The 13,728-nt window shown below is 41.9% G+C and overlaps 1 protein-coding gene across 1 annotated transcript in view; it reads right to left on the bottom strand.

Annotated features, from left to right (window-relative positions):
* LOC147169275 (dorsal-ventral patterning tolloid-like protein 1) overlaps window positions 1-11,760 on the bottom strand; it is a 35,987-nt gene extending 24,227 nt beyond the window's left edge. Inside the window, exons 1-2 of the mRNA XM_086081748.1 lie at window positions 11,678-11,760; window positions 9,067-9,491 (exon numbers count right to left, since the gene is read on the bottom strand). Of these exons, the coding sequence (XP_085937874.1) occupies window positions 9,067-9,256 (190 nt within the window). The 5' untranslated portion in view covers window positions 9,257-9,491; window positions 11,678-11,760. The remainder of the gene's footprint in view (window positions 1-9,066; window positions 9,492-11,677) is intronic.
* Between the last annotated feature and the right edge of the window lie 1,968 nt (window positions 11,761-13,728).

The raw sequence follows: 13,728 nt of genomic DNA, 5'->3' as shown, positions 1-13,728 counted from the left end.
TTTTATATATATATATATATATAATACATCTGTATTACATTTTTGAATAATATTTTTTGTATTCGTTTTTATTTTCACTTTTAGTCTTTTTTTTTTTGTGTGTCTTATTTTTTATATTTAATTTGGGCAGTTTTTGGTCCACGCTGCCAGGTCGAAATGTTATTTAAATGAGTGGGCGGGCCTAAGCGTCGCAAACCGCCTTTCAATGGTCGAGCGAGCGGCTCGGCGAACAAGGAAGTGTCGTTGTTGTCGAGCAAACTCAAGTCGCACGTTGTGGCGACCGTGGACAAGATAGTCGTCCATTACTGGAGCACTCCACGCAAGCCGGAGAGACCTTCCGTCTTCGCCGAGCCGCTCACTCGAACCAATGAAAGGCGGATTGCAACGACGGAGTCCAACCCAAGACACGCTTAGGACCGCCCCCTCATTTGAATAACATTCGTCCTGGCAGCGTGGACCAAAACTGCCCAAATTCAAAACAAATAAATGACTAAAATTGAAAATAAAAAATATAATTCGAAAACGAAATAAAAAAAATAATGGAAATAAAAACATATATATATATATAATACATTTGTATTACATTTTTGAATAATATTTTTTGTATTCGTTTTTATTTTCACTTTTAGTCTTTTTTTTTTTGTGTCTTTTTTATTTTTTTATTTTGGCAGTTTTGGTCCACGAATAACATTTCGACCTGGCAGCGTGGACCAAAACTGCCCAAATTCAAAATAAATAAATGACTAAAATTGAAAATAAAAAATATAATTCGAAAACAAAATAAAAAAAATAATGGAAATAAAAACATATATATATATATATATATATATAATACATTTGTATTACATTTTTGAATAATATTTTTTGTATTCGTTTTTATTTTCACTTTTAGGACCGCCCCCTCATTTGAATAACATTTCGACCTGGCAGCGTGGACCAAAACTGCCCAAATTCAAAATAAATAAATAAATGACTAAAAGGGAAAATAAAAACTGATGTAAAAAATATATATATATAATTTAAAAAAAAATTATATATATATATATATATATATATATATATATATATATATAAATATATATATATATATATATAAATATATATATATATAAATATATATAAATATATATATAAATATATATATAAATATATATATATATAAATATAAATATAAATATATATATATATAAATATATATATAAATATATATATATATAAATATATATATATATTTATATATATATATATATATGTGTAGGACCAGTCTGCTGTTTGTAAACCACCATCACCAACTACGGTAGGCTGACAAGGGCACTTTCTATGTGTTAGTCTTCCCTACCTTGTTGCTAAGGAGGTTGTCTACTTGCTGGAATAGGCAATTACAAACGAAGTTGACCGCGGGCGTCTGCTTGCCGGAGTCGTTAATCACCTTATCGCAAACAAGGTCAACCAAGGCACTTTCCATGTCTTAGTCAGTCTCCGGGTTTGCTACTCAGGATCTGTAGTAATAAACCACCATCGCAAACGAGGTCGACCGCGCACACTTTCCATGTATTAGTCCGCGCCAATGGTTTTCCGTTTTCTTGTCATTACAGTGATGTCATTCTCTCTGTGTTGATTTTGCTGTTTTTCGTTTTGAGCGCGCTTCAGTCGGGAATACGAGTTCAAACATGAGGTCACCTCGCAGGTTGGGCCGAAATGTGTGCATGTGACCGCCCCATGTGCCGCGCTGTAATATTATTATAGCGCATTTGGCTGTGAACGTCGCGTCATATTAAAAAGAGATTATCTCTTTGCCCCGTTTGAGGATTTTCTTCCGCCCTGAAAGTAATCATTGTGCAAGCTGCTTGTTGATCCGCAGTGAGCAGTTTGCGGCTGACAGCGAGCAGCTCGACATGGAAGTTTGCTGCGATGTGTCGTTTAGAGCTAAAAGTGGAAGTCAACCTTCAACATTTCTCGACAATAATATGTTATATGTGACCTCACTAGTCTAAACATGACATTCGGATTAATATTACATTTGTGAAAAAATCCAGCCGTTTTGATCCATCTCATGGGGCGGCCATTTTGCCACACGCTGTCGACTGAAGATGGCAGCAAATGTGGCTCACGTCTCAGGTAACCAATCACAGCTCGGCTTCAGAAAACAGGTGAGTTGTGATTGGTCGTTGCTTGAGCAACTGTGATGCCATCTTCAGTCGACAGCAAGTGGCAAAATGGCCGCCCCCTGAGATGGATCAAAACAGCTGGATTTTGCTTCATAACTCATATTTCACTAACACAATATCAACCAGAATACCATATTTAGCTGCATAGAACATATTATTGTCAACAAAAAAAATTGGGGGGGGGGAGTTCACTTCCCCTTTAATGCAGAGTCACGACGGAATTGTGAAATTGATTTTGTTTTCATTTGTTTTGCCGACTTCCTAGCCTTTTTTTTTAATGAAAAAAATGTCATGTGTCAGAATAATTTTCTGTGGTCTAAATAACGCAAAAATTTTGGGAAAAAGTTACTAAATTCACTATAAAAAATTGTCTAGCTATTTTGTGATAATTCAAACATTTTAAATAATAATGATAATTAAAAAAGTTCCATGAAAACAATTTTTTTTTTTTTAATTAATGTCGTATTTCTTTGTATGTACTGCTCTTTATTGCTTTATTGCTCAGTATGTGTTCACTTCAGTATTTCCCTCAACAACAACACAACTGAAGGTGACTTTGCCTTCCAAATAAAGCACACCAAACCACGTGCACACATCGAATACCGATCACAATCGAGCGTGCGCGTAGCAGGTGAGCGGTGCGACAGATTGGCCGACTCATCACTAATTCGAACCGACCCGCCCCCAGCCCGCCCTCGCTGCGGAAAACAATGAGCAAAAGAAAACAGTGAAGGTGTTTGTGCTGAGGCGGGAATCCTGAGGAGGACTTCGGAAGCTCGGAGGCGGCCGCGCTCTGCTCGGGAAAATCCTGTTTAAACCCGCATGAGCGCCAGCGCCGTTTCCTTCCTGACGAGGAGCCAGAGAGCAGCGCCGGCCGCTAACCTTACAAAAAGCGCCCAAGCTTGAATCAGATAACCGACTCGGGAACGTGCCCGGCTTTCCCAAACATCAAAGGCGGTCTAACGTCCACATTTCCATAAACAACAGTTTTGTTTTTGGCGAACCTAGTATATTTGTTTTGGCAAGCGCTGAAGACAATAATATCAAGACCGATTAAGCAAACGTACAGAATACATCAAAAGTAATGTCGGGACTTGAATCAACCTAAAGTATGCATTTTTTATAAACATCAAAGGCAATTTTGAGTCCGATAAACCTAATATACAGATTTTTCTAACCGTCAAAGACAAATTGGTCTTCAAAAAACCTGGCATCTTCATAAACATTAAAGACAATGTAGTGTCTTTGGTTAATTTTTTTATCAACTTTGCATACATCTTTGTAAGTATCAAAGACACTTGAATTGTAAAATTGAATGCGATTTGTTTCCCCCCCTAAAAATCAAAGACAAATTGGTCTTCATTCTTCAGCCAGTGACCATGCGTGTTATCATAAACATTCAAGACAATGTCGTGTCTTTGATGAACTAACGTACAATCGTATAATTATTTAAGGCAATTTGAAGTTCTCAAAGACAAGGAAGGCAATTTAGTCTTTGATAAACTGCGACCCTAACATTTGTGGTTTTGTAAAGGTCAATGCGTACGCGTTTCTGTAAAAATCAAAGACACTTAAAGTAGCACTAAGGAACTTTTGAACCTTAATAAAATATTTTCATAACTCTTCTGATGAAACGAGCTGAACGGAACCTTTGCCATGGCCCGTCGGTATCATTTTTACTGGCACTAAACAACTTGGAGGAGGATGGTAGGAACACTGCCACACAAAAAAACGACAAATGCGCCGACTGCTTCATGGCATCCGTCACTTTTCCCCATTCGTTGCAAAGTCGGAAGTCCATTTGACTGGCGTGAGCTCGAAAATGACGGCGTTGCCATAATCAACATAAACTGAAAGTTGCTTAGTGTTGCTTTAAGCCTTCAATTAACCCAATGCAGGTTTCCGTAAACACCAAAGACAATTTCAATTATTTTGATGCTACAAGCAAATTTCCATATCTGACAAAGTAAAAAAATTGAAAAAACACATTTTATCCAAAAATGCCCAAATGTGGTCTTTGATGCCCTTGTGTTGCAAGCTCTGTATTATTTATGTATACACTTTTTTATTTAATTGCATTAACTATTCAATGTGTCCAAGGACAACAAGCAAGCTTTGTCTTTCAGGTTCCTGGTTTAAAAAAAAAAAAAAAAAAAACTCCTGCTGCTTCACTTGGACTTCACTTTGTGTGCGTGCGTGTGTGTGCGTGTGTGTGTGCGTGTGTGTGTGTCATCTCCAGCTGAGCAGCAGGATGCAGACAACCAGGAAGAGATAAGCGCGGGTGAATGGAGGGAGCGCTGCATGTGTGTGTGTGTGGCCACGTAAGGAAATCACAAAGACCTGGAAGAGTGTGTGTGTGCGTGTGTGTGCGTGCGTGCGTGCGTTGTCTCGCAGTACGGGCCTCGGAGAAGATAAGCAGACAGGCAAATAGTGCGCTGGTGTTTTCCCAGTGAAAACAGGAGGCGGAATCGCGACGCGCTCAGACGATGGCAGAGGGTCAGTAGCAATTATGTCTTCTTGGTCAAAAATGTTCCTGGCAATAATATGTTGTTTTACGCCCGCGTTCGTCTCAAAACGGTATTCTGATCAATAATGTGTTTGTGGAATAAGAATTTAGAAGGAGGACAAAAACGACTTGTTTTTATTCATCGCAAGGGGCGGCGGACATTTTGCCGACTTGCTGTCGACTGAAAATGACATCACAGTTGCTCAGGGTGACGACCAATAACGGCTCACCTATGACCTTGGCAAGCTGAGCCATGATTGGACGGCTAATTTACAGCTTAGATAATGAATAAAACAATTTGTTTGTTTGTTTTGGTTATACAACAATTTATAACAATTAAGATATTTTATAGAAGCAGAACATTCAACTTTTTTTTTTTTCATTTACATCATTATGTGTGTCTTGTGTTGTAATGCGTTAACGTGTAAAAAAAAAAAAATGTAAACAGCTCAAATCTATACTTTTAAGAGCTAATATTGCCTGATTAAATGTTCCGTATGACCAAAGCCGTATTTAGAGTTTGGCCACCTCGGATCACAGCGTGATTGGTCAACTGCTGGTCACATGACATACGGACGCCATCTTGTTACCCTGCTGAAATCGAGCTGGCCAAACGCTCTCTATATATACGGCTCTGTGTATGACTGTGTTACACTGCCCCCCAGTGGCCAAGGCAGGAACACCTGTAGTAGCCGCACAATGAATTGAGTGGAAGCATGAAGTCAGGATAAACCATTTAATTTGTTACATTTTATTTAACGGCATCATTGTTTTTGTGAAGTATAACATTATGGAATGCTATTGTCATTATTTTAAAAAAATAATTAAAAATTAAAAAATTGGTGGGGGGGGGTTGTGAAACTGGAACGTATTAATGGAATTTCTATTGATTTTAATGGGCAGAGGTGATTTGAGATACAAATCTCTTAAGTTGCAAGCATGGTCGCAAAACAAAATAAATTGATATCTCGAGGCACTAATGGGACATCCACTGCATACGTGATTACATACCGCATGTAATTAATTAGTATCGTCTTTACTTTACGTATTCGTACTTCCGTTGCTGTGTGACATTGAAAAAACGATGACTCGGCACAACGGAGGTGTCGGAATGTGCGGAATTCCAAGGGTACGTTTCCTGCGCGGCGAAATGATATCGCGGAGCCCTTTTGATCACGAATGCGCGGATGTTGACGGCATCGTGTCGAAAATCACCAAACATTCTTTTAAAACCAGGTTGGAAAGTACACAAACGCGGACATAAATACACGCGCGGCCCACGTAAGCGTACTTGCGTCCATGTCAATGAGGCCTTTATGTGCGTTCCTGCAGTATATAATTCCAGCACGGCTGTGTTTTTTTAACCTACGGGACTCGCTCAGTTCCCGCCGGCTTATGCAGACTTACTGTCTCCGTGTACAACACACACACGCGTACCAACACACAAAACCCAGTCACGGGATTCAGCATCCGCGCACGCTCGCAACACAGAGATGAGAGTAAGGTGCGCACAGGCGAGGGGTTGTCAGGTTTATGTATTTGGTATGTGAGGAATGTGCAGACGTGCGTGTGTGCGCGCGTGCGTGTTGTAGGCAAAGCTAACGACAGTACTTTTACTCGGTTACAAGTAGTTGGAATGTAACATACTTTTTACTTTTACTTGAGTATTTTCTTAAGGAGGAACTCTACTTATACTCCATTCCATTCCACTCATGAGATGCATGAGGCCCATCTGGCACCTTCACACGGTGTATTGATTAACTCATTCACTGCCATTGACGGCTGTAGACGTCAAAAATTCATTCACATTTTTTTTCCACTTTTGTTAACAAGAGTACGAAAACCTAGAAAAAGAAATGATTGTACATTTAGAACAGATTTATAATTTGTGATTAATTGTGAGTTAACTATTGAAGTCATGCGATTAATTACCTGAAACCCTTAATTTTTTATAATCTTTTCTTTAAAAAAAAAAAAAGATTATTAAAAAATGTCTAGGATTTCATATTCTTGTTAACAAAAGTGGAAAAAAATGTTGAACTAATAGAAATAGTTCAAATGATTTTTTGACGTCTATAGGCGTCAAAAATTCATTCACATTTTTTTTCCACTTTTGTTAACAAGAGTACGAAAATCTAGAAAAATAAATGATTGTACATTTAGAACAGATTTAAAATTTGTGATTAATTGTGAGTTAACTATTGAAGTCATGCGATTAATTACCTGAAACCCTTAATTTTTTATAATCTTTTCTTTAAAAAAAAAAAAAACTCTTGTTAACAAAAGTGGAATTTTTTTTTGAACTACTAGAAAAATAGTTCAAATAATTTTTTGACGTTTACAGGCGTCAATGGCAGTGAATGAGTTAAACTGCCACTAAGTCAGTGGCGTATGAAAAACAATGCATCTGTGCTAACCCCTTTTGGCAGTTATTGTCTCCAAGCTAGCCGCCGCTTAGCCCCGCTCCCGAGTTGAGCTTTCCCTCAGGATGCCTTCAGTCACATTTTGGCTTCAGTTGGAGTTGTAAAGTCGCACGTTGCTGGCGGCCCCTCGGAGGTTCAGCCAGCTGCTATCCCGCCCGTCACCACCGCTAATATCTGAATTGTGTGCACGTCACCTCCGCCAGCGACTTCGTAGGACATCGTGATGATGATGATGATGAGGATAGAAACGGTTGTGATGAAGTGCCAAATGAAAGTTAATTGAAATACAGTGGAACCTTGTTGTAATTATTGCAAATACATATATTTAAAAAAAAAAAAAAAAAGAAGCTTGAAACTGTTTGATTTTTTTTTTTTAAGTTTACCCATATTTATTTTGCTAGTCTTTTGGTGAGTGATAATGGCGCGCAGCTAATCGCTTTCAAGAGCTTTGAGGTTAGCACACTTTCTTTTTTTGCCAACATTACAATTCACTCACACCCAAAAAAAAAACATTAGACTGTAACAAAATCAATACAGTATGATGTTTGAGAAACTTGTACACAAGCGCCCGGCAACAGCCATAATGGATATGATCAGCTAGCTACGACGCGTGATGCTAAGCTAACACCCGTGCTTTCTGTTGAACCAGAAAGATGCGTACCGGAATTCTGTCTGTTGATTGTTGATTGTGCAACAGCGCCGATAAACAACAGTGGCCAGTTGTGGAACTCACAAGTCCAGAAAGTAAAATCCCTGCCAGAGTTTTAGTAAGTGCTTCGACTCCACCGGCAGATAAATGAGCTCCCAAGGTGCCTTATATTGTGATTATTTTTTTCACTCATTCACTCGTTAAAACCCCGAAGCACACTAAAATACGGAAATATGTCTTTTACTCGTGTTTCATTAGTGTCGCCTACCAAGCAATAAAAAGTTGCGAATGCGAGAGTTTCATTGGAGGTGCTGCGTGATTATTTGATCCACTGACCTCGACAAACGCAGCTTTCTGCTTGAGCCCGCTTGCGTTTATGAGGTCATCCTGAATCGTGTCCTTTCATAATATTGTACGCGCGCGCACGCACGCGCGACGAGGTTTTCTAAGTTCAGCGACGTTCCGCCGCAGTGTGTCATCAAAGTGTGCGAACGCGTGCCCACGTCCGCTCGCCAGATGTTCATCATCCGTCTCGGTGGTTCATTTGCTGTGACGTGACTCACGCACGCACGCGTTATAGGCTTGACAATTTAAGGAGGGATAGAACATAATAACATGAAAAGCATCACGACGCGGAAGCAAATTTTTTGCTTTAGCTAAAGCTAAATGTTCAAAACAAAAACACTTCTAAAGGATTGAATGCAACTGTTTTGTACTTAAAAGTCGAATACAACTGAACTGTGCGAACTCATGCACGGTAACAGATACAAAATGTGCAGTTTGAACGCAGTCATTCTTTGGCGTACCACTAGAGGGAGCCCAATTACTGAGATGAATTATTTTCATGACTTTTTCATTATAAAAATTTTGGATTTTAATTTTGGAAATATAATCATCATCACTAGATACGCGCATCCATGTTCCGTATCGTTGAATCCCGTTGACGGGTAAAAATATCAAATATATACCAAAAAAAGTACAATATTTAATAAAATACATAACATGTAAATAAATGATATGTTTACAATAATAAGATGGATTTTATGATAATTACATTTTCCAAGAGACCCAAGGATGCTTGCGGCAAATGGTGAATCTCAACTCTGTTTTAAATGTTTAAATAAAAATTGACTGTTATAAAAGCACTATATCAGGCCTGCTATATATTATCATGAAATGACAACTGTTAAAACTATTATTGAGCAGGCTGCCATCTCGCACGCGCGCCTGCGCACACACGCACACACGGTAGTATCATCATGACGATAAAAGTAACGGAGTAGTATTAATAAAACGCCGCAAAAGCGTTTTGCGACTGACCGGCTTTGCAGGGGTCCTTGTAGTCGATGGCGTCGGGCCTCGTGTCGTCGTCGTAGTACTCGTAGTCGCGGTCGCGGTCGCGGTCGTCGTAGTCCACGCAGAAGCCCACCTTGGCCCACACGGTCAAGCCGGCCAGCAGCAGCGTCAAGCAGCGCATCTTGGCGGCCAGCGCCGGGGGGACTCGCTCCATCGGAAGCCCCTCCCGGCTGGACGCGCGCGACCGGACTGGAGGCGGGACGGGACCGGACGGGACGGGACGAGAGCGGCTCCTCGAACGCCTCTGCCCCGGTCGCCCCGGTCCCCCGGTGAGTGGCGCTTAGGACGCCGCTAAAGTGCTGTGCTCGCTGGCCGCGCTCGTCCGGGAGCCCCCCATCGCGCTCCGCCGCCGTGCCGACGCTGAGGGGCCGTCAGCCCGCACCACCGACCTGGAAGTCCCGCAAGGAGAAGGAAGAGAAAAGGGTCCGTGAAGGCAGCACAGCCGGGCTCCTGCTCCAAACATCCGCCCGGACGCGCGCGCACACCAACTACTGTAACTACTGGAGTAGTACAACTACGAAAGTGCGCGAAGACGCGCGTGTGCGCCACCACTGCTTGACGACGTCCGCGTATTGTCGTGCGTGGCGCTCGCGCGACTGGACGAGCTGTCAACCTCTCGACCAGTGAGTCTGAGACGCGGTGCGTGCGCGTGCGTGTGCGTCTACCTTGCTTCATCTCTCTTGCTCATCTCTCTCTCTCTCCCTCCCCCGGAGGTTCAATCCCTCTCTCTCTGTCAATGATGCTCTCTCTCTCTCTCTCTCTCTCTCTCTCTCTCTCTCTCTCTCTCTCTCTCTCTCTCTCTCTCTCTCTCTCTCTCTCTCTCTCTCTATTTCCCCATAAAGTTCAATCTCTCTCTCTGTCACTCACACTCTATCTCTCCATGAAGTTCTCTCTCTCTCTCTTCTTGAGGTTCAATCCCTCTCTCTCTTTCCATGATATTAAATCTCTCTCTCTCTCTCTCTCTCTCTCTCTCTCTCTCTCTCTCTCTCCATGAGCTTCAATCTCTCTCTCTCTCTGTGTCACTCATACTCCTTTCTCTCAATGAGGTTCTCTCTCTCTCTCTCTCTCTCCCTCCCCCTCTCTCTTTCTCCATGAGGTTCAACCTCTCTCTCTCTCTCTCTCTCTCTCTCTCTCTCTCTCTCTCTGTCACTCACACTCTATCTCGCCATGAAGTTCTCTCTCTCTCTCTGTTTCTCTCTCTCCCTGTTTCTCTCTCTCCATGAGGTTCAATCACTCTCTGCCCATGATGTTAAATCTCTCTCTCTCCCTCAGTCTTTCCCTCTCTCTCTCTCTCTCTCTTCCTCTCTTTTTCTCTTTCTCTTTCCCCATGAGGTTCAATCGCTCTCTCTCTCTCTGTCACTCACACTCCTCCCTCTATTTCTCCATGAAGTTCTCTCACTCTCTCTCTCTAATTCTCTCTCTCTCTCACTCTCTCTCTCTCTAATTCTCTCTCTCTCTCACTCTCTCTCTCTCTCAATGAGCTTCAATCTCTCTCTCTCTCTGTGTCACTCATACTCCTTTCTCTCAATGAGGTTCTCTCTCTCTCTGTCACTCACACTCTATCTCGCCATGAAGTTCTCTCTCTCTCTCTGTTTCTCTCTCTCCATGAGGTTCAATCACTCTCTGCCCATGATGTTAAATCTCCCTCAGTCTTTCCCCCTCTCTCTCTCTCTCTCTCTTCCTCTCTTTCTCTTTCCCCATGAGGTTCAATCGCTCTCTCTCTCTGTCACTCACACTCCTCCCTCTATCTCTCCATGAAGTTCTCTCACTCTCTCTCTCTCTAATTCTCCCCCCCCCCCCCGATGTTAAATCTCTCACACTCTGTCATCATGAAGGTCTCTCTCTCTCTCTCGTGTTCTCTTTCTCATTCATGTTCCCTGTCAACAACGATAGCTTTAGCGCAGGTTTAGCTCACGGGTGCTAACGTTGTTGCCCCACATGATGAAACACGCGATTTGAATTGAAATCAGTCGCACTGACGTGAACTGAGGTGACTTTTCTAACCCTTTTCAAACGAACTTTGCTCCCCCACAGCGAGGAGCGAGGCCGATTCCTTCCAAAGGGGGACGGCGAGTCCACCACAACCAGGGTTCGCCGTGAGCGTGCCCCTCTCTCGACCTTATGCAGTTTGTCTCTCCAGACATTTTTATCACATGGCTAAAATGATTGTTGGTCGTTCTTCGCAGAGGCTAAAGAAGGTATGCCTGTGAGTATACCGTTAACATGTTCAATCAACAGCAGCACGTTTGTGTTCTGATATCTGCTGGTTAAAGGGTAACAGCAACACCGCCGCCAATTATAGATGCTAATTGCTAGCCTGCGTGCTTACGGAGGTTCCCATTGAATGTTAGCATTCAGGTAGTATGAATTTGGAGCGCCTGAAGGAAACCCGCACGAGCGCGAGCACACCAAGATTCGAATGCCGAACCTCGGAAGTGCATTTAAAAACTGCGACAAAAAAACGGTTTTACGCGGCAATGCGTTTGGTTTTTTGCACGGACGGCAACATTGTCAGTGAGCGCTGCTAATCTCCCGCCACATGCTCACTCACGCACAAACATACGCGACTCTTTACCTGCACGCTCCCGTCGCGCCATTCCTCTTCAGAGTCCTGGAGTGAGGGGTATAAGGGGAGGGGGGAATGGGGTTGGGGGGGCAGGGGGGGTGGGGGTGAGGGGGGGTATGGTTCTGCTAGTACCCCCCGCCCCCCACCACTACCGCAATCTTCACAACCTCCACGACTAAACGAGATTACCAGACCCTGTCCCTCGGCCGCTAATCCCGGCCTGCAGCAGAGGTACTGTGCAGGTAGCGACGTTCTGACGTCACGCCGCCAATCCAACCGGCAAGCTGTCCAACCGCAAACATGGCTGCCGCAAATCCCCTGCGCGCACACACTGACACACACACACACACACACAAAACGGGAACCTCAGAAGATTCAACAAAAGCCACATTTCTGCCATTGGAAAATAAAAGGAATAGAATTTTAGTCTGTTTGTGAGTCAAATTGTGGCTGTTGCAAAAATTAATTTAAAAATGACTGTACAGGTAATGTTTTATGAAGAAAAGAAAAAACTCAACTTCATCATATATGTAAGTTGTACAAGTACAAAAATGAGTTAATTGATTTGCAATTACAAAAATTTGCCATTAAACAAGTGCATTTTTTAAATTATGCATTTAATAAATCAACAAAAACTCATTCACTCCCAGCCATTTTCACTGAAGCAAGCCCCTTCACTCCCAGCTGTTTTACTGGATTTTGACTGATTTTGCCCACAGAATATTGTGTTCTATTGCTATAAAAACATGGAACCTACCAAAAGAAAGATTAGAGTCTCTTCTTTCCCCAGGAAAAAAAGTATATTTCTATCTGTTTCCGTTTCATCATTATTCACAAACCTGTTTAAAATACTTGGGGAAAGAGATTTTGCAACATGGCCCTGGTTGATCTCTTATACTCTGCTGCCACCTGCTGGCCGTTTTTGTAATTACTACCATTGCTTCACCCGTTCTCTGCAGTTCAGAAGCTGCATCAAAGCCTTCTGTGTGCTCTAGCATAAAAACAAACGTATAAATACGTCTTTGGGACACTTAACACATTTACAATACAACATACTCCTACGTTTTTGGGAGCAAATGATTTAAGAAACAAAGTTAACCACCACCAAGAAGTTAATTGCTTCCCAATTTATCATTAACATCATACAACTGTACAGATTCATATTAATGTTAAAAAATAACAATGAAACAATAACAATGAAAAACAAATGTAAAAATAATAACAATTTAAATTAATTGTAAAAAAAAAAAATTATGAGGGTAACAGTAATTAACTAATTAATGCTAATTATTTTACAATTGTAGTGTACTTTTGTGTGCTGTGTGTGGGAGGGGGGGGCTATGTGCATATAATTTGTGTGTGTGTGTGTGTGGGGGGGGTGCGTGTGGGGGGGTGTGTGTGTTACTGTGGTGTCTACTTTTGTGTTGTGGGATGCTATTGGGCAGACGTAATTTTTGAGTCCCACTCTGACCCACTGTCGTATGGTGTTCCACAGGGTTCCATTTTGGGGCCCCTATTGTTGCATTGTGTTTGCTACCCCTGGGTTTCATCTTTCTTTCTCATTCGATACTCAAACCTTGTGCCTTTCGGTGAACAAAAATCTTGACAGATTTTTTTCCCAAAACAAACAAAACATTTGGCTTTGGAAACGACTTAATTATAGAGGAAGCAAAACCACGCAAACACAGTATGTGTCCAGATCAGCAAAATGTCCTCGTCTTCGACAGCGTCCGAGCTATTGAGATTAATGCTCTCTGCGGGTATTTGTGTCCCTATTTAAAGCCGACATCGATCCGTGCGTCCCTGGAACTCTGTGAAAGTACCTCACCAGCATTTAGGCAACACACACACACACACACACACACACACACTGGAGAGTGTAGAATACAGTAAGTGCTGTGGTTTGCAGATATGGCACTAAAGTTGCTTCGTAAGCCGAATACAGTTAATGGACATTTTGAGGGCTTTCCCACACTCGAAAAAAACTCACAAAATTTTACAGACATCAGATGCATCCTGCTACAAAATGTACATTTCATAATACTGTAGGTGGAAGCCCC

Source organism: Leptonotus elevatus, chromosome 8 (assembly GCF_054856555.1).
Source record: "Leptonotus elevatus isolate MCC_2025b chromosome 8, RoL_Lele_1.0, whole genome shotgun sequence".
Classification (NCBI taxonomy): Eukaryota; Metazoa; Chordata; class Actinopteri; order Syngnathiformes; family Syngnathidae; genus Leptonotus; species Leptonotus elevatus.
This window is presented reverse-complemented; position numbering and strand designations above follow the sequence as displayed.